Consider the following 21,642-nt stretch of genomic DNA (forward strand, 5'->3'; position numbering starts at 1 on the left):
TCAAGGCACGGAGAAGGCAGGCGTGGTCAGACGTAGCAATGGTCAAGGCACGGAGAAGGCAGGCAAGGTCAGGTGTAGCAGAGATCAGGCTTGGAGAAGGCAGGCTAGGTCAGGCGTAGCAGAGGTCAGAACCAGGTAGTCATTCCAGTAGACGAACACAGGAACCGAAGACACAAGAACACGATCAGGAGACATGAAGAAGCAACGAGCACTCATGACCTGAATCAGGAAACAGAGACCTGTTGCAAAGGCAACGCTGAGGAGCGCTGCCTGAGCTTTTATATGTTGATGGAACTGATGTCAACATCTGGGTCTGTGGCCAGGTTCCTACTGCGGCCCTTCAAAAGTTTCACTGGTGCGCGCGCGCCTAGGGAGGGGCACGGCGCTGCCGGCAACGTCTCTCCACGAACTCTGTGGAGAGGCCCGACGAATGGAGGCATCCTGGCCGGAGGTCCCGGGCAGCGGAGCAGGGTTGGAAGTGCTGGTGGAAGTCTGAGATCGGGACTGGTGGCTCACCGCCGCCAGTGACGAGGAGCTGGAGCCTGAAGCTTGTGTAAAGAGGTGAGAGGGCTGCACCACGGGCTGCCTCAGACGGCAAGCGTAAACCCCCCCCCCCCCCCCCCCCCCCAGGGATTACGGATCAGCATGGGAGTGAATGGCTAGCTGGAGCAGCCCCAGAAGATATAAATAAGATTGTGTGCCCTTGGGTCTTAACACACCCCATTAAGGGTTACACAAATATACTTTCATTAAACTTTATAAAATATTGATGGGAAATTATACAACATGAGGGCAATTTTCAAAAACCATTTGCCTGTGTAAATAGCTACTTTCATGAGTTAAAGGGCTATTTGAAAACTGCCCAGCCTGTGTGCGGATAAAAGTAGGTCTTGCTACATGTTGTTCCTGTGGAGCCATTCCCACGGCAGCTTTTGGCCAGAAGAGGCAACAACGCATATATGTTTGCATTTTCAAAACTCCGATTGATGTTTTTGCCCCCAAAATATCAGCAGACAACCTAGGTGCAAATTCCTGTAGGTACTTTTCACCTTGGGCAAGTTTCAAATAAACAGCATGCATGGACTTTTCCTTTCAGAACTGATACAAAGTCTGCAGCTAAACGTGCCTGTGGATTTTGTAGCTGCCCACGCAGTTTTGAAATAACAGGGAGGCCGATTTTTAGCGCTGCTTAGCAAAGTTCAGCGGCCACCACTTAGCCGAATAAGTATTTATTCATCTAAGTAGATAGCTGGATATTTTGGGGCAGGCAATGAGTGGATTGAGATGGGGCAATGTTTCCGGTTATCTTAACTGGATAAGTGGCTATATTCAGCCTTATCCAATTAAGTTAACCTAATAAGTATGTAGAGAAAGCCGTGCTACTGAATATCCCTTCTAAGTTATCGAATAAGTTATATCTGGATATCTTTGAATATTGGGCCCCTTTTGTCTAGGTAAACAGCAAAAGAAAAGTCCTGTAAAATTCTATTTTAATTCACTTTCTTCTGGTTCCTAGGCTCTTTGATTGTTTTCACACTGTTATTATTTTAATATTACTATTTAATTATATTAATCTATCCTTCTTTGCAGTTCCATCGCATGCTGTCCCTGCCTGGCTACTCTAGAGCCCATTGCATTTGACCCTTTCCTGCAGAGACCGCTCGGGTCATCTGAAAAGGTCATAAAATTAACCTTCCTCTTTAGTACAAACGGTTTAGAGGAAGTATAATTGCCGGATAGCAGGAAGCCCTGCATCAAACATACATAAGAAAGTTATGTGAAGGGCTACGCAGCTTCGACTTGCCACAGCTGTAGGGCTGGACACGCCCTGCTCTCTCCCTGGCAGACAGGCTCTATATAAACCTCCTCCGTTCTCCCTGACATCTGGAGGGAAGAGCGGACTGGATGCCAGTGCAAGTACAGAGAAGAAAGAGTTCGTCAGCTGCTCGAGGAGATAAAGAATTGTGTAAGGATGTGGTGCCTGTCCTCAACGTTGCTGCTACTTCTTCTCTTGAACAAGGCAAGCACATTTCCGAGCTCGAATGTGTTTTTGTTACATTAGTTACGCAGTAACTATGGTTGATATAATCTGCGGAGCGTTAGTGTGGGGAAGAAGGGTGTGCATGACTTGAAATGCCTAGAGGTAGATGAGACTAGAAGGACAGAGAAGTAAAACAAAAAGCACTTTTGAAATCAAGCAAGCTGAAGTGTGCAGGCACTGCTGGGATACCTGGCATATCTGTGTATGAGCCGGAGAACTGGCAATGTGCATCTGCCTCTCTCATGCCTACTAGCAAGTAAACCTTTTGCAAGCAGTGCAACTCTACTGTAACTACAGTGAACAGAGAGATGTGATCACTGCTCAGCTTACGGCTGTCGCTCCTCCCACAGGTAATTGCTCAGCACTGCCCGCTGGAGTGCAGCAAGTGCCCAGAGGAGGCGCCTCGCTGTGCACCTGGGGTGCCCATAATGCTGGATGGCTGTGCCTGCTGCCCGGTGTGTGCCCGCCAGGGAGGGGAGAGCTGCTCTGAACTGCACCCCTGCCAGGAGAACAGTGGACTCTACTGTAACTACAGTGCGGAACCCAGGGCTGGAGAGGGCATCTGTATGGGTAAGAGTTAGGGATCTGAAAGCAGATTAACCAAGGCACCATCCTGTCTCTGTGCTACAGTGTTAGCAATCATTCCTAACTGCAATGGCGTAAATGCATTTTATAAAGAATTGATGGGGAAAGTTCTCAGAAACTGTATTGTCCTATCTGTGGTCTACAGCCCGCAGACAAAAATCTGTTGACGGGTCCATCTTTCAGGGAGGTCCACTTGCAAGCAACTCGCCAGCATGTGCTCACAGTCTCAGGTCCTATCATATGGAATGCTGTCCCTCTGGCCATTCATGAGATTTCTGGCTGTCCGTTATTTAGAAAGCAATGCAAAGCCGTCTGTGTTGCCCATACCTATGGCTGTCCGTTTAGGGATATCTGCAGTCAAAGCACTACTTAGCTGGATAAGTTACATCTGACTAAGTTAGACCAGCTCTATGGCTGTACTAACTTATCCAATTAACTTAACCGGATAAGAACGAATATTGCCACTTATCCAGTTAAGTGTACTGGATAAGTATTGCTGACCAGATTCGCCCACTGCCCACCCACAAATTGACTGGCTAAAAGATTCCCGGATAAGTCATTTTCAGCAGACCGCTAGATAGCCGGACAAGTCCTACTTATCCAGCAATCGAGCCCATGTAGTCGATCAAATTCTGCGTTTTGTTTTTCATTCAGTGTTTGTTTGTTATGTGCTTGATAGTTGTCTGATGTTAAGAAGTGTAATCTACTCTGAACTACTTGCCCAGGTAGAGTAGAATGAAAAACATTTTTAATAAAATAAATGTATTTATAACCGCTCCACTGAAACATAGACCAAGGTTTGTTGGTTAAAAAAAGGGGAAATACTTTAAGTCCTAGCAGTTGTTCCTTGTTTCTCCCTGCTTTTCCAGCACTCAGAGAGGCACAACGTAATGAAGGTATCAATTACAAAGAGAGAGGTAACCAGATTTAAGCCCTCTGTGATTTTTATGCAAAGCAATAAACAAAGGAAGCTCTAATTATTCTGAGTTGGAGCTTATCCGCTATATTCTGCAACCACTGACTTAGATTAGTAGGATGCAGGAAAACTGATTTTCCTGGTGTAGGACGAGGGATGGGCGGAAGGCTGGCACTTAATAGCTTAATATATGTGAGTTTAAAAGCGATAATTATAAAGAAGCAGCTGTGGCTTACAAATGTATTTCACGCTGGCTGAGTGCTACAGAAATGTTGATTTTCCTTTGGTCCTACTCTAGCTCTTGAAGGCGACCACTGTGTGTACGATGGGGTCATTTATCGCAACGGTGAAACATTCCAGCCCAGCTGTAAATACCACTGCGCTTGCTCTGATGGGCAGGTCGGCTGTGTGCCCCGCTGCAACATGGACCTGCTGCTTCCTGGTCCTGACTGCCTCTTCCCCAGGAAAGTTCCGATTCCGGGAGAATGCTGTGAAAAGTGGGTCTGTGATTCCCAGGGGGAAGCAGCAGGCTTTGCTCTGGCTGGTAAGAAACTCAGCAGACTTGTTATTCTCTGACATCATTTAAAAATGGGGAAACCCTTAAAATCTCTCACTATGCTCCCAAGTTTGGGACTGTAGTTTCCAAACCAAATGCAGCATGAACACCTCATCCCGCAGTTTTTGAATAATACAGCGTGCAACGTATTTGGTTTCTACAGTAAATGTTTTGTTGGTGCTACTTGTCTAGTGAAAGCACTAGTTTCTTTCCTTCTGGCATGTCCTTTTGATCTTTTCTTTCCCAAAACAGCCATGTCTAGTTTTGGCCCCCTTACATCACTTGGGGGCATATGCAATAGGAAGCATGCTGAAACGGGCACTCGTATTGAGCGCCTGTTTTCCTAATGCGCAAACAGCTACATCCCCTAGGTGCCTGATGCAGTATTTAAATGAAGGGCTGTGCAAAACAGGGAAGATTTGTGCGTCCATAGCACTCAAATGCATCAGTATGAGCATCCGTTTTTAGCCCGCTTTCGCAGGCCAGTTTCTGTGTTATTTTGCTGAGATTGCTGAAGTCACCCAAAGCAAAGTGCCCCTTGCTATGGTCATCTAAATTGTGCAGCCATAAGAATTTCTTTTCTTTAATCAAGCCAATGTACATTTATTTTTCAACACCGCAAGCAGTTAATTTAAGTATCACAATGATACTAGGCAGGAGGACACACAGAGAACCTTTAGTATTTTTTAATGTTTTTCATGAGCCCTTGATTGCAAGCTGACTTTACCCTACCTCTGAGGAGTTAAATTTATCGCATTAAAAAGTATGCGTTGGGCGCCCGGTGCTTTACTGCATCGGAGGAAATAGCTTATGTCCTCATCTGATGCAATTAATATCTGACGGGCGCTATTGGGTTCGGGTACGTTTTGAATGCGTTAATCTCCTTACTGCATCTGGCGCTAGTCTAGCGCATCCAAGCATCTGTAAACCTGTGCGCTAGGCTATGCGCACTTTATTGCATCAGCCCCTTGGAGAGCATCTGGTTCTTCAACTGAGTAGCCTAAACTCTGCAAGGTTCTTGAGCTGCCTCAATGGATGAATGTTGTTTTTTTATCTTCTACTACAGAAAGATACTTCAATTAGCTTGAGGTATATTTGACTCTTCCCTGTATAGCCTTTCTCCTGTGTGCAATTTTTTTGTTCACCTCCACATTTCAGACAGCTGAAGCTATGAATTGTCTTACAGAGGCGTGCATAGGATGGCATTGTGAGAGGTGTTCAGACAAATTATTTAATTTATGTTGTTATGTTAGTCCCCAGTTCTTTGCTGCTATGAATTTTTCATTCTCTGGTGCAGTTCTACCAGCCTTCAGAAGAAGGGTTTGTGTAGTCTCAAAAGGTATCACAGCTAACAGTTGTCATGATTTTTAGATGAGCAAGAAGGAAACTATTAAACTCTTTAAAGAGATACTGTCCTGAATTCTGATGAGTTCCAAAAACAAATTAAAAAAGTTATACTTCCCTCTGAATGTATTGATGACTTAAAAAGGATAAGCTTTTAAGGCAGCCTTGCCAGTTTTAGGGCATGGGCTGCACAGCATGGCCACTGTCCCTGACTTGCGGGCCAATACAGTAAGGGGCGGTAGAAAGAGGTGCGTTAGTGCCCGGTGCACCCGTGTTTGCCGCACGCACAGTTCGGATCACCTACCACTTGATACTGTATTTAAATGGCATGCAAATGCAAGCCGCGTCCAACACGCGTCCATGAAGCGCAATCCATTTTACTGTATAGGCGAAACCTATAACTGCTGGCTTGAGCACCCAATTTGGGTGCTCAAGCCAGCGAAAGTGTATGAACAGGCGTGTGTGACGTCACGGGGGCGAGGGTGGTGAGTAACAGAGGGGAGGCTGAGGGTATGTAACTGAGAGAGAAGGAAAGGGAGAGAATGAGGGGAGGAGAGGGAGAAGGAGTGGGCCTGAGAGCGAAGGGAGTATGTGTGACTGGGAAGGAAGGCAGTCTGACTGAGAAGAAAGGGAATGAGTGAGTGAGTGTGTGATTAAGAAGGAAGGCAGTGACTGGGGAGAGAGTTGATGACTGAGAAGGAAGGCAGTGAGTGGGAAGGAGGGAGTGAAAAGGAGGGAGCCTGATTGAGAGGGAAGGGAGTGTGTGGGAAGGAATGAGAGACTGAAGGAAGGGAGTGAGTGGAAAGGAGGGAGAGTGACTGAGAAGGGAATTTAAAGGAGGGAGCTTGACTGAGAGGAGTGTGTGGGAAGGCATTAGAGTGACTATGCTTCTATATTTCTATGATGTCATAAGAATGAGTTATAATTATTCTAATTATTTTCTGAAACGGAGTTTTGAAAGTAACTGTGCTCCAATGTTTATATATACCTAGAGTTATTTAAAGTGGTTATAGGTTTCCCTTGATTTAGACATCATAATATTGTGAAAACAGAAACATTCCTCATCAAACCTTACAAGCTTCTAGATATGCTCGGTAAGCAGGGAGCCCAATAGAAATTTAGAAGGGCAGGGGAGAGCAGTCATTGCCAGCGGTGACCCCTATGGCTTCCCCCCTTTCCACTGCTTATGTGTTGATTATTTTCTTTGTGGCAGACATAAATCTCAGTTATAGACATCTTGTGAGCACCCAAATTGACGGGCGCCCAAGTCAGCGAAAGCATATGAACGTAAGCCATGACGTCACGCACGCCCATTCATGCGCCTTTGCTGACGAGCGCCCGTGCACTACGGGCATGCGTTCATCCATATTCGCCGGTGGGGGCTGCTGGAAGCCACTTTCACCGCCGGCTGCCCTCGGGAGGCAGGGGAGCCGCGGTGCGCGCCTCCGGAGGAGGGCAGAGAGGACTGTAAGAAAAAGAAAGTTAACTTTTGTTACACTTTATTTACAATACTTGAATAGCATGTCGAGTCGCTTTTCACCCTGCGCCTTGCTTCGCGAGGAGGGGAGAGAGTACTGGGGCTGCCCTGGAGACCGGCGGCCAGGGCAGGTGAGCGGGGGCTGGGGGAAAGTTTGCCGCTTACCCTTACCCCTGCCTCTAACGCAGGGGTAAGGGTAGGCGGTAATTTAGCAGGTTAAAGACGCGGCTAAACTGCAGGTTAAAAAGGCGATAGTCGGGGCGCACGTTACTGAATGGGAGGGAATAGCTAATCCGATCATTTACGTCTCATATACATGCCGCGGGCGGAAAGGGTTACTCGTTGATTTAAAGAAGCGGTAAGGATGGGTTAAAGGGGATAGTGAATCGCGGGTTGGACTTACGCAGCCAAATTGTGAGTAAACAGCGGATTAGAAACGGGGTAACTGCGGCCGCGCTTTACTGTATCGGCCCGTCGGAGAGGTATTGTTACGGGATATTTGAAATAGCTCATGGTTGCAAGGTTTAAAGCTATTGGTAGAAAAGAGGTTAGTAACAGAGACCGGCTTTTAATTACTGTATTTGCACAGTAGGAATACAATATAATAAGCTGTAAATTAGACTTTATGTCAAAAAGTAATAAACTATTTAATTATTATAATTGCCAAGCAGTTTCATAGCTGTAGGGGGCATATAGGAAAGTAACAGAAGATACTTAGTGGTGGAAAAGCAAGGATAAAGCCAGTGATCAAGTAGTAATGGAGTAGGTAGGAAAAATGGCTACATTAAATGGGTCTGGTAGTTTCTTCTGCCATATTTTCTTATATTTTTTGTATTTATATTACTTTTACGCAAACACTGGGTTAGCTGTTTGCCCTCAGTCCCTTTAAAGTTCTACTATAACAATAGAGTCCTATGCTCTGCCATCATCGCTAGGGGTGGATTTACCAGGCAGAATAGGAAATTGCCTAGGAGCAGTAGTTCTGCTTGCAAGTAGAACCATTGGCAGGGGTGGGCCGTGGGGGCACCAATGAGATGCTGCGGTTTTCAGCAGGGCCAATACACCAAGTCAACAGAGGCAGCTTCGCCCTCCACCCAGGCTGACCATCACTTTGGGTAGGGGGTGTGGCGGGCAGCCAGCTGTCCAAATGCCTACGGGCAGTCGGGTTTATAAATCTACCATTGGTCATCATCCTCATTGTTTAGATCAAGCTCTATAATGTAAAGGGAAATATGAAGCATTCTTGAGAACAGGGAGGCTCAGAATGAAACAAAAATGTTATCCCGCATAGTGAATCCAGAGGCCATATCTCAAATACAGTAACTGATAGTAAACTTCCCTTTTAAGTCTAATATGTTATTTACCAGGATTCCCTGAACGGGAAAAAAGATAAGTATTTTCAATGCAAGGACCTTGAAAGTTAAGACCCAGTTCACAGTTCTTGTACACAGCACTAACGATAACAGCACTGATGAGTTTATTAATTGCTAGACACTAAGAAACACACTGGAAGATGACTTAGTTTCCAACATAACTTTTAATGAGATGTGAAAAAATGAAAATATTATTTACAGCTGTTTAATTCACTTAAAGACATTAAAATATGTCTTAATGAATTTGTGGCTTCTCAAGGTCTTATTTTAAACTAAAGATGGTAAAGCCAATTCATTCAGTCTTTAATGTGATGTTTCTCCCATCCCATTGGTATGGGACAAGTTTATTACTTCCCTCCCAATTTAGATGAAATATCAAAGATGAAATTCAGTTGAATACACAGTCATTTATCTTCTGCCTCGCCACATTGTCTTTTCACATGCCTTAGTTTCCTCACCATATTCTCTTCTCCCCTCTAGTAACAGAGTGATACTCCTGTTACTCCTCTTCTCCCAAAATCTCCATGTCAATGGGCCCTAATGGGGGTCCATCCAAACTCCTTTCTCTCCTCTCTCCTTCTCCTCTAGATGGCTGTAAATCATTCTTCCTCTGGATACAGACAATCCTAAGGTTCTTTCACAGAGAATGGACCTCTACCTTTGATGTTAGAGCCGCAATGAAAATAATTGAGTCCCTAGCTAATAGGTACTCAGAACTGAAATAAATCAACATAACATTATAAAAATGATAGGAGGGTGGAAAGAAACTTCCATAACCAAGATAGGCTCCATGGAGCCAGTAAGGCTTAAGCAAACAGATGAGACCAGGAGACAGCCATTGCATGCCACCCCTGCTATAGGGGTGGCATGCAATGTAAGGAGCTCCCCCAGGTATACTCTCCCCCCATGTATACTCTCCCACATGGGGGAGCTCCTTACCCACATTGTTATTATGTTTCCTCCCCCCAAACGCAATATTTTGTATGGTTTCTGATAGGGATTCAACAGGATCTCTTCATGAAATTGGATGTCAGATAAAGACTTCAGGCCCATCAAGTCTGCCCATTCCTATTGCAGTACCATAGTCTACTTGATTTCTGGCTTTACCTTCATTTCCTTTCAACTAAGTATCTCCTGTGCTAATCCCCGGCTTTCCTGAATTCTGCTACTATTTTGGCCTTTCCTGCCACCACTGGGAATAATTCTATGCATGTACCACTCTTTCTGTGAAGAAATATGCCCTTATATACAGTATACACCTGTGTTTCCACCCTTTGAATTTCATATAGTAACCTTTTGTTCTAGAACTTCCTTTTCAATTGAAAATGTTTGCTTCTTGTGCATTATTTATACCTTTAACACCTGAGCAGGTCAGAACACTTAGACTGGAACCAAGGGCACAGAGCAAAATAGATGGACCCTATCTGCACCCAGTTCTCCATCGATAGCTTCTACTTATGAGGTCCAGGGCTCCCTTTAGGGGAAAATGTAGCATAAAGGCCCTTTTGCATTCTCCAAAGTACACAGTCCTTTTCCTAGTCTCAGTAAACAGCACTGATAATTTCCACAGTCTATAGCAGCAATGATCACACCAAGAAGAAATGTGATAGTTGATAAATTGACTGATGAATATTTACTGCTTTTATTTTAAATAAAGTTACTGAAAAATAATGAAGAAGAAAGATTAATAAACTTGTGACCTCACTCTTCTAGCACAGTCTTTGAATTTATGGAAGCCAATTCCTTAACAATTGCTCTCTGTTTCTTTCTAGTTACTCATTCTAATGAAAGCTTCATCCTTCTTTCAGCTCCCAAATTTATCACAAATCTTCTTCCCACTGTAGAATGGTTAGCATAGAGTTTCAAATAATTATCAGAACATAGCCAGCCCCAATTCTCATACCTTTCCTGAAGTTGTCTTAAATATCTTTGATCTCCTACTGAAAGTACCTGTGGGCAATCTCCTCTCAGGGGCAGCATACTTGAATCAGCGGCGACACAATTCTTACACAATACCTTCAGATCCTTCCCTGCGACAATTCACAGGAATCCATTTATCTTCTGATTAAACATTCACTCTTCAGGCTCTTCCTAGGCAAAATACACCTCTTTCCCAATAGAAATAGTACCCTGCTTTCAAGGGCACTCAGTTCCAGGTGGAACATAAAAATCTTTGACTCAGATGCAGCAGGGGGAAACACACAAGAGGTAGGAAGGGTGGAAAACTTCCTTGCTTCAAAAATGAGGAGATAGTATCATAATTAAAGAAAGACAACTCAAGATTACATAAGAAATTGCCATGCTGGATCAGACCAAGGGTCCATCAAGCCCAGCATCCTATTTCCAACAGAGGCCAAACCAGTCCACCAGAACCTGGCAAGTACCTAAACACTAAGAAGATCTGTCCATAATTTCTGGACAGGGCCAGGGCAACAAGAACACTCAGACTCAGTACAATGGTACAAAGTAAAATTTATTTGGCTTTACCAAGTGTTCCTGGGAGATGCTGTATGCTAAATGCCCTCTATCTTTCAAAATAACTAGCATCTCCCAGAATAACAGAAGTGGCTCTCCTTTATAGTCAAAGATACATCATTTGCCGAAGTTTCTAGAATCACGTAACTGCCCAAAAACTCATTTAAAAAAACACATGATGCTGTTGTCATGATAACCTATTATGCATAGAAAATGCTTGTGAGGACATCCTTCATTCATTTGTAAAAATCATACTTGTTACTTATCTTCCCTGACAACACCCTCCCACCATAAAAAGTTCCTTTATCAACATGGCTTTGATGCACTTTGTTCCTTCTGATATCCTGTTGATCTTCTTTGTTGTGTAAACAGATAGCAAGTCTGTGTCCTATATAGGAGATAGGCCTGGATTCCGTTTGCTGACGCCAGGACTTAATTAAAGCTGTAACCTTAAAAGAAGACTCTTTTCACCTGGCTCCTGTCCGTTGAGATATGCATCTGCAAGACAAAAGCCTGCATCCTGGACCCAGCTTCCCTGTATTGTGGTGCAAACATTGTCATTGATGCCTTCCTGGCCTTTAATTATATGCTTTGCAGAGCTTACAAGTTTCCTAAATCTTCCACATCCTTTGAATCTGATAGTTAGAAATTCACTATATTTCCGCAGTGTCAGTATGAATCAGCCCTCTGGGAATGGCTGAATGAGCCATAATTCTGAACCAGAATTATGAATTATATCAGATCCCATGCTACTGATGCTAGTAAGAGCAGAGGCCATTCCTTAAGTCAACTTGATTTCTATCAGTTAATGGACTTCTCCAAGAACTTATCCAAGACGTTTTTAAACCCAGCTACACTAACTTCACTAACCACATCCTCTGGCAACAAATTCCAGAGCTTATTTGTGCATTGAGTGAAAAAGAATTTTCTCCGATTAGTCTTAAATGTGCTACTTGCTAACTTCATGGAGTGCCCCCTAGTGCTTCTATTATCCGAAAGTGTAAATAACCAATTCACATCTACTCGTTCAAGACCTCTCATGATTGTAAAGACCTGTGTCATATCCCCCCTCAACCGTCTCTTCTCCAAGCTGAAAAGTACTAACCTCTTTAGTCTTTTCTCATAGGAGAGCTGTTCCATCCCCTTTATCATTTTGGTCACCCTTCTCTGTACCTTCTCCATTGTATCTATATCTTTTTTGAGATGCGGTGACCAGAATTGTACACAGTATTCAAGATGCGGTCTCACCGTGGAGCGATATGGAGGCATTATGACATTTTCCGTTTTATTAACCATTCCCTTCCTAATAATTCCTAACATTCTGTTTGCTTTTTTAACTGTCGCAGCACACTGAACCGACAATTTCAAAGCATTATCCACTATGATGCCTAGATCTTTTTCCTGGGTGGTAGCTCCTAATAGGGAACCTAACATCATGTAACAACAGAAAGGATTACTTTTCCCTATATGTATCACCTTGCACTTATCCACATTAAATTTCATCTGCCATTTGGATGCCCAATCTTCCAGTCTTGCAAGGTCCTCCTGTAATGTATCACAATCTGCTTGTGATTTAACTACTCTGAATAATTTTGTATCCTCTGCAAATTTGATAACCTCACTTGTTGTATTCCTTTCCAGAACATTTATAAATGAAACTCCTCTGCATCGGGTCACTGACAGTTCTATCCCCTGGAGGAGTGATAGAAACTGAGAGTAAAGAGACTTACTTTCTAGTGCTAGAAGAGATATTTTCTTGTATCAGGTGGGATGGGAGCTGGGCGGTATGGCTGGGGTATGCTCAAGCCTTTTATAACAGCAGGAGGGGCGTTAGCAGGTCCAGAGAAAATGATTTAAAAGATAATAATGATAATGAGGAAGGGACGCTGGGGAGGGGGGGGGGCACCTTCAGACCACAGTATTTGGGGACTGAGGACACTTTATTAGGGTTTTGAAGGGAGAGGTTCTAGCCATAGGCCTGTTTTTGTTTTGTTTTGTTTTGTTTAAATTTATGACTGTGCTACTTAACTTTTACTGATTAAAAATGGAATTTTGATGAAATGACTATATTACAGGTTCTTGGTATTTACAATCCATTTAACAGCTTGAGATCTTGTAATAAATCTTTGATTTTAGGCTTCCCATGGATCTTGTTACTGGAATCCATTAATCTCATTCCTGATCCTTTCCAGTTAAGAGGATAGTTTGGGAGCTTCCTCCCAGAGTTTGGTAGATAGGCTGATTACTTCCAATTTAGATTACTACAGTAAAGTCCCTTATCTCATACTTTTAGTCCAGTTGTTCAGCACAAAGTTCTTACTCCTTTTCCTTTCTCCCTGTTTAGAGCTGGAGGCAGGGCCGGTGCAAGGGTATTGGACGCCCTAGGCGACCCTTGCGCTGCCGCCGCCCCCATTTCGGCATCAACTATATGCTTCTCAGGGCCACGAGCCATAGGGGGCACCGAAGAGCAGCCACGTGGTGCCGCAAGCGGGGCCTAATGGACGTGCCAGCCCTGCCTGGAGGGTACCTCCACACTCCTTCCTTCAACATCCTGATGATGTGAATGTCACCGAATGGGTGCCTCAGATCTTCTTCACAATCTGCTTCTCCCCAGGAATGATCCCAGATTCATTCCTCTACCAGGAAACCCATTGGCTCTCTCTGGACGAGAGGCACCACTCCCTTTAAATGAAACATACTGAGGCCCTGGGCCCTAGGGTACTCAGGCATGTTGAAAAAAAAATAAAAGGGGTAACCCAAAATAGAGAGAGGAAGGATTTATTTTATTTATTTATTTAAAGCTTTTCTATACCGGCATTCATGATACAATCATATCATGTCGGTTTACAAATAACAGGGGGGTACAATAACTTTGTACTTTTAACCAGTGCAGAGGAAGCAAAAAGTTACAATATAACAAGGTTATTGAAACTGTGGGGAAGAAGACAAGAATAGTCAAGAATAAATATGCCTTTACAGAGGTAGATTATTTACATTGTGCAGTAATGTCTCTTTATGGATATTATTTACATTGTGCAGTAAGGTCTCTCAATGGATATTAGACTCTGGAGAGCTTGATTGCCGTAGGATCGCTCCTTGGATATTAGACTCAGGAAAGGCTTGTTTAAATAGCCAAGTCTTAAGCCTTTTTCTGAATGTTAATAGGCAAGGTTCAAGTCTGAGATCAGGTGGTAAGGTATTCCAAAGAGCGGGGCCCGCTGTAGAGAAGGCCCGGTCTCTGAGTGTTATATGGTGTGTAGATTTAATTGGGGGAACAGTCAGTGATCCTTTGTAGGCTTCTCTGATGGGTCTGGATGATTGTGTAGTCTGAGGGGGATTTGGAGGTTGAGAGGGGCTAGGGAGTGGATGGATTTATGGATGATGGTGAAGGACTTGTGTAGGATTCTGTAGTGTATTGGCAGTCAATGTAGATTTATTAGAATAGGAGAGATGTGGTCTCTTCTTCTGGAATTTGTCAGGATTCTGGCTGCTGCATTCTGAAGCATCTGAAGTGGTTTGATGGAAGAGGACAGGAGGCCTAGTAAGATAGAGTTGCAATAATCTATCTTGGAGAATATTATGGATTGTAGGACTGTTCTGAAGTCATGAAAGTGTAGGAGTGGTTTCATTCTTTTGATTACCTGCAGCTTGTAGAAGCAGTTCTTGGTTGTATTGTTAATAAATGTTTTTAGATTCAAGTGTTTGTCTATTACTACCCCTAGGTCTCTTGCTTGTGTAACAATGGTGTTCATTGGAGCAGTTTGTGGGGAGTTGCTGTTTTCGGGTGTGATGAGGAGGAGTTCCGTTTTGGCCGAGTTTAGAATCAGATTTAGGTTTGCGAGGAGTCCGTTGATCTCTTGGAGGCAGTTTTCCCAGTATTTAAGAGTTTTTGTGATAGATTCTTTGATGGGTATCAGAATTTGAATGTCGTCGGCGTATAAGAAATGTTTTAGTTGCAGGTTAGTTAACAGTTGGCATAAAGGAAGAAGGTATATGTTGAATAGAGTTGGGGATAGTGAGGAGCCTTGAGGGACTCCTTGTGAGGAATTGTAGCGGGGGAATTCTTTATTATTGATTTTAACTTTGTAACCTCTGTTACTAAGGAATGTTTTGAACCATGTGTGAGCAGAGCCTGTTATTCCGATGTCCAAGAGGAGGTTGAGGAGGGTGGCATGGTTGACAGTATCGAAAGCTGCCGACAGGTCCAGTAGAATTAGTAAGAAAGATTGTCCTTTGTCCAAGCGCATGATGAGGTGGTCTGTTAGTGATAGGAGTAGGGTTTCAGTGCTTAAAGCCTTGTGAAACCCGTATTGTGTGGGATGTAGTATTTCGTGATCTTCGAGGTAGTTAGAGAGTTGTGAATTGACCAGTTTTTCCAAAATCTTTGCTACAAAAGGCAGGTTGGAGATTGGGCAGAAGTTGTTTGGATTCTTGGGATCCAAGTCTGGCTTCTTTAGTAGTGGTTTCAGAGAGGCAGTTTTTAGGGCATCAGGGAAGATTTCCTTGGTTAAGGAACAATTTACAATGTCTGTTAGTGGTTTGGAGATAGTTTTGGGTATTAGCAGAAGTAGTTTTGATGGTATTAGGTCAAAGGGATGGGAGGACAGTTTCATTTTCTTTAACAGGGATTGGATCTCTAAGGCGGTGGTAGGTTCGAACGCATCCAGTGAGATTCTTTTGTTGAGTAGTTGGTAGGAGCTAGTCAGAGGGGTGGGACTAGGTGGCAAGAGGGTTAAGAGATTGGTGATTTTACTTTGGAAGAATAGAGCTAGTTAATCGGCTTTGGATTGTGCTTGTTCATTGGGGATAGATGGGGTGCTAGGATGTGTTAGTTCTGAAACGTAGGAGAAGAGGGCTCTTGCGTCAAAGGTAAGGTCGTGAATCTTGTGAGCGTGGAAATCCCTTTTTGCCTTTAGGGTAGAGTTCCTGTATTGGTGGAGGGCAGATTTGTAGGTGGAAAGTGTGCTGGGGCAGAGGGTTTTGCGCCATAAGTTTTCCTTTCTTCTGAGGATTTGTTTGAGTTTCCATAAGTCTTTGGTGAACCATGGTTGTCTCTTTGGGGAATTTGAGTTGAGTGTTTTTGTTGAAAGTGGACATATATTATTTGCTATTTCCTCTGTGATATTGGTCCAGGATGATAAGGCTGGGTTGGGATCTGAAAGGTTTAAGTGTGTAAGTTTTTTAGCCAGGTGGAGGTTGAGGTCATCAGAAGAGCAAGATCTTCTGTAGATGAACGGGGATTGAGGGGGAAGAAGATTACGGGTTTCTGTTATTGAAAAAGTAGCGGCGATTAGTGAGTGATTCGACCAGGGGACTGGAGTGCAAACCAGAGGGGATGAGTGCGTGATGCTGGAGTTCGTGAAAATGAGGTCCAGGGTGTGGCCTGCTTTGTGGGTGGGCTTGTTTATAATCTGTTGGAAGCCCATGGCTGTAAGTGTAGAGTGTAAGGCTTCGCAGTTGGTTGTGAGTGTGGTGTTATTGACATGCAGGTTGAAATCTCCCAGGATCAAGGCGGGTGAGTCCAGGTTAATGTGTTTTGCAATTAATTCTATTATGAGGGAGGCGTCCAAGTTGAGGAGTCCTGGAGGGGCGTAAACTAAGAGGATTTGGAGTTGGGTTGTTTTGAAGAGGCCTATTTCCAGTTTTGAATCCGATTTTATTGGGAGTTGGGAGACTCTCAGCTCTTTTTTCGTTGCCAGAAGTAGGCCCACACCCCTTTTCTTTAGTCGAGGGAGGGAAAAGAAGTCATACATCTGAGTGGGGAGTTGATTTATTAGGGCTATATCTGTTGGTTTAAGCCAGGTTTCCGTTATGGCGCAGATGTCTGGTTTGGCGTCCAGGAGATAGTCATTGAGGATCAGAGTTTTCTTAGTGATGGATTGTGCGTTGAAGAGAGTTAGGGAGAATAAAGCGAGACCTAGGAGTTGGATGATTGGGGTGATCAGGATCGGGATGAGGGTTTTGGAAGAGCGTGAATGATATTGCATTGTTGCTTTATCTGAGTTGTGGAAGCTGCGATGAAGAATAGGAATTGGGAATCCCGGTAGCATAGTGGTCTAGTTATGCGATAGAGGATGAGATGAATGCTGGAAGAATGCTGGAGGAGGCTGGAAGAATGCTGGAGGAAGCTGGATGAATGCTGGAGGAGGTTGGAGGGGGAGTAAGTATGTTGGCTGTGACTCGCATGTATCAGTGCTGAGGCGAGGCAGACTATCGGGAAAGGGCCTTAGACCTAATTCCTTGGGCTCACAAAGGGGCGCACTAAGGGGCAGGCCCCTTAGGTCACGCTCCTTTGGGCATGCGACACCGCCGAGAATTGCCTGTAATTTAAAGGGCTGTATCTGCCCTCTGATTGGCCTGGTGTCTTCTTTGGGGGCACGGCTCCTTCACCGCGAGGCTTTCTGGGCCAGATGTGAGTTAGTTTTAATTATTTATTATTATTTATAGGATGGAATAAGTTCCTTCTCTGAAACCAAAAGGTTCCAAAAAGATATCACAAAATTAGGCAAAGGTACCCTTTCCTCCTTCCATACCCAGACTTCATTCTTAGAGGCCCAAGTACCCTTCCCTAAAAAAACAAATAAAACCGGAGCCAGAACAATGACATGCTGCCCTTACCAGCAATAACTAAAGAGTCCATATCATAAAATTTTGGCATAGGTTTATATACTCTGGGGACGCTACCATATAGTCTCCCACATGGGGGAGCTAAAACCCACACTAATACTACTCTTATTCCCCCTATGGTAATGGAACATTCCTCCTAGTAGGAACACATAGGGTTCTCTACACTATCCCCGGGTTTTTCAAATTTCACTGTGCATTTATTTGTACTACTGAGCACATTTTCACAGTAGTACTACAGATTGCTTAAAAGTGGGTGACCACATGATATTAAAAGTATTTGTGCTTACATCAAATGGAGAAAAATCCCTCATTTAGTGATGGTATTAGTAACTATGATGTGGCATTATTAGCCTTTTGATGCATAACATCCTGGAACCAGTTTTGGTCCACTGCTCTGAGTCATCAAGAAATTTCCCAGCAGACTGGTGTAGCATGGAGTTTGGCTGCCAAAGGCGAGCAGCAAGCAAAGGACAGGTAGAAAATGCCTCTGCCTCTGGTGCTGCTTCTACTGACTCCCCCTAGGCCCTGGAGAAGCAAAAGTAAGCATCACCCCCGATAGACCAAGGGATGAGGCAAGCCTAACAGCAAGGGAGAGTAGCCTAGTTGTTAGAGCAGCAACCCCTAAACCAGAGCATCTGGAGCTCAGATCCTGCTGTCACTCCTTTATGTCCTTGGGCAAGTCACTTCACTTTCCATTGCCTCTAGGCCAAATGCAGGGCACTATTTACTAAGCATTTTTCCCATAGACACAACATTGGAGAAAACCTTTAGTAACCTTTAGGCCCCTTAGGTTGTAAACCCTCTGGGGATAGGGAAAAACCTACAGCACCAGAATATAATCTATTTTGAAGTGTCAGGAAAGGCTGAAGATTAATAATACTTTTTTTAAAAATGTAAGATGCATTTCCTGCTTGCCACGGTTATCTGAGCTCTCCCCTCATGCTGGATTGCCACTGTCAAGAGGAACCATGTTGGTAGTCCTTGAATATTAATCTCCCTAGGCCCAGGCCATCACCACTGGGAAGACAAGACAGAGAAATCCACAGTTTCTTTCCTGCTGGGCCAGGTCGCTTGCAGTGGCCCAGAGCAAGTCCCTGGCTTGTGCTAGGATGAAAGGGCAGCAGAGAAAGGAGAGGGAGAACAGAGAGGTTCAAGTCTGAGGATGGCGGGGGGGGGGAGGAAGGATCCAAGAACTGAAAGGTAGAAATAGATGGCAAGGAATGCAGGAAAGGATGGCTCAAGGAAAGATGGCAGGATGGACTATTTGGGTGTTTTTCTGCCATCATTACCATGTTACTATGTTAGGCAGCAGTTTATAGGGGGTGGGACAGCAGAAGTTAGATTTCCAATCTGGTTTGAGAAAGTAATGCAACTCTGCCTGGTATTAAACGTATTGTAGGCATACCTTTAAAAAAGAAAACAAAAAAAAAAGCACATGCCTTCAGAACATAGGTCAACATATATATTAGAAACAGCGGTCTTGTTTGGCTCGATTGCTAAGGGGGAATAGAAAAAATAAAAACAGAGGAACGTGAGATCACATGCACAAGAACTAATGTGAGTCAATTACTTTGACTTGTGTTTTATATTCCAGCTTTCAGACAAGAAGCCACACTTGGAACTGATGCCTCTGACTCGTATTTGAACTGTATTGAACAGACAACCGAATGGAGTGCTTGCTCCAAGAGCTGTGGCATGGGCTCGTCTACCCGGGTCAGCAACCAGAATCACCGCTGCGAGATGGTGAAACAGTCTCGTCTCTGCATGGTGCGGCCTTGCCAGAGGGAGGATGGAGGGCACAGTCCTGCAAAGGTAGGTTCCAGGAGGCCAGGAGTTGCCCAATCAGATTGGCAAATATGTGGCAAGGAACTTTAAACATTAAACCGATTTGTGGAATGGGGAAATGTTAAGTATAATTCTGTGAAAGTTGAGTTCACTGTTATTACAGTGTGACATATTGTAATGGGGGCCTTTTTTTTTTTTATTCTTTTTGAGAAAAATGAGCAATTACTATGGGGATGTTTTTCAGCTATTTCTTCTCAGGAATGTTAAAACAAGCTCAGGAAAAACTTGCATAAAATATGCAAAAGTTTTATCCTACCAGCTGCTAGATAAAATGGACCAGCGGTATTCTTTATATAGGCACAATGTACTGAAAGACGTGCCAAGGAGTCTCCAGTTCCTTCAGAATACTTACTGTATTCTCTAAAAAAAATATACTTGATGATTCTATTCACTGAATTTTTTCAAAATCTGATATTGTCAAAGTCTAAAGAGAACTAAAGATTTATTTCATTCTTAGAAAGGGAAAAGATGCCTGAAGATAAAGAAGTCTCTTAAGTCAATTCATTATGAGTTCAAGAACTGCACCAGTGTCAAGGCGTACAAGCCCAGGTTCTGTGGTGTCTGCACCGATGGACGATGCTGCACCCCCCACAGCACCAAAACAGTGCAGGTGGAGTTCCGGTGTCCCCAGGGCAAAATCAGGAAAAGGTCAATGATGCTGATCAACACTTGTGCCTGCCACAGGAACTGTCCCCAGGACAATGCCATCTACCAAATGCTCGATCCAGTGTTTGATGGATTAAAAATCTAAATTGGCGCAATTTGGGTAACCTTTAAAAAGGCTGGGCATTTTGAATTCACGGTCTCTTTTATGGACTACTTTATTATTTATTTATTTTTTTTATCAGCTCTAACCCATCATTACTCTTGCAGTTTTGAATGTAAAATTATATAGTGTGCATTGGCCACACAATTTATTGCAAAGAATGCGTTATTTCTGTACTCACTGAAATCATTCTTACCATTGTGGGAAGAACAAATGCATTGTAGCATTTGTCTGACTACTGCAAAAAGTTGAATTGTAGGCTTTCTCCATTGTTTTCCAGAACCCTGAATAGCATAGATATAGTATATATTGCATATTTTACATAAAGTATTTGAGTTGGTGATAACAAAAGCACTTTAATTTATAAACGCTTCATATACAATTTACATAATTGTGTTTTCTAGGGGAGGGGGTTTGTATACGTCTTTCAGTGAAATTCAATTAAAATGAGCTTTGTTCTAGTGAATTTCTTGGTACAGTGAACTGAAATATTTGTAGGATGTGGAACCTTTATAGGGCCAACAGCAAAGATATTGTAGTTCATGTGATTTTGAGATCACACATTCCCTCCTTCCTAGCTGTCACATGTATTTAAAGCTCCTGCACATCTTTCTTGTTGGCTCTGTAAAAGCTATTACAACCTATGATGATTTCAGTTTTCTCTAGGGCCAATATGGCTACAAGACTTCTGATACGTTAGAATACTGTATCCTGAAGCTCTATTTCCTGTCAGAGTACTCCAGTGCAGTAGTGTTTTCTAATTAGAGGCTTAGAAGGCAGCAACCTTTGGCTTTGTTAAAATGGCCGACTTAAATCCTGCCTAAAAATCCTTCCTTTTTGAGGCAGCTTCTAAACTCTGAAAACTGGTTCTCCCTGCTCATGGTCTAGTTTATATCGAGTTTCTATAATAATCAAAGTTCTTGTTTGTATGCCAAACAAATTGTAAGCTCCACAGCGCTGGGGCTGCTTTTTCCATGTGTCTGTATAGCACTGCATACATCTTATAGCAGCAGATAAATTGGCAGTAGTAATAGCAGTACTCAGGGAAGCCCCTCTATTCTTCACTTGGTACACAGTGTGGGCAGAATGTCCATAAAAGGGGACACACCATGTGAAATCATGTACCTGCTAAGGGGCTGCCAAACTGAAACACAATCTTCTTTTTCAAGATCTTCCAAAAAAAAAAGCAACCTTTTATCCATGTAACTTTGACCAACCTAAAACATCACCTTCCTTCCCTTTAAGAGCTACCGTCTAACTCCAGTTTTTAAGAATAGGTTGATCCAATTTTGTTTTTACCTCATGCATGTATGGACTTCTAAATTAAATTTCCCATAGGAAAAATAAGACTTAACTATGCACTGTTCTGTAAACAGTGCATAGTTAAGTCTTTATTAATGATCCTAAAGACTTGCATATTGACCCTAAAGACTTGCATATTGGATAGTAAGAATAACATCTTCCCCCTTCACAGCACTTTTCAGCACAATTGTGTATTTAAGTACATTTATAAAGGGAGATATACCATTCAAAAGAGGCCCCAAATATTCTGTAATAACTCTCACTAGGACGAAGTAATCTGAATGAAACAATGTGCAATGTGGTCCTCAGCATATGGAGCTTCGAAAAAGTCGGGA

General features: G+C 43.3%; 1 protein-coding gene across 3 annotated transcripts; it reads left to right on the forward strand.

Annotated features, from left to right (window-relative positions):
* The first annotated feature begins 1,862 nt into the window (after window positions 1-1,862).
* Window positions 1,863-21,214, forward strand: CCN3 (cellular communication network factor 3). 3 transcript variants are annotated; one of them, XM_029591944.1, is made up of 5 exons: window positions 1,870-2,020; window positions 2,392-2,611; window positions 3,841-4,086; window positions 18,989-19,206; window positions 19,697-21,214. In XM_029591944.1, the coding sequence occupies exons 1-5, from the start codon at window positions 1,973-1,975 to the stop codon at window positions 19,988-19,990; spliced, it is 1,026 nt and encodes a 341-aa protein (XP_029447804.1). In that variant the 5' UTR covers window positions 1,870-1,972; the 3' UTR covers window positions 19,991-21,214. The 3 variants fall into 3 exon arrangements, with proteins under 3 accessions (XP_029447805.1, XP_029447804.1, XP_029447807.1); XM_029591947.1 differs by having other exon boundaries at window positions 1,891-2,020; window positions 19,054-19,206; XM_029591945.1 differs by lacking the exon at window positions 2,392-2,611 and having other exon boundaries at window positions 1,863-2,020.
* Window positions 21,215-21,642: the final 428 nt, after the last annotated feature.

Source organism: Rhinatrema bivittatum, chromosome 2 (genome assembly GCF_901001135.1).
Source record: "Rhinatrema bivittatum chromosome 2, aRhiBiv1.1, whole genome shotgun sequence".
Taxonomy (NCBI): domain Eukaryota; kingdom Metazoa; phylum Chordata; class Amphibia; order Gymnophiona; family Rhinatrematidae; genus Rhinatrema; species Rhinatrema bivittatum.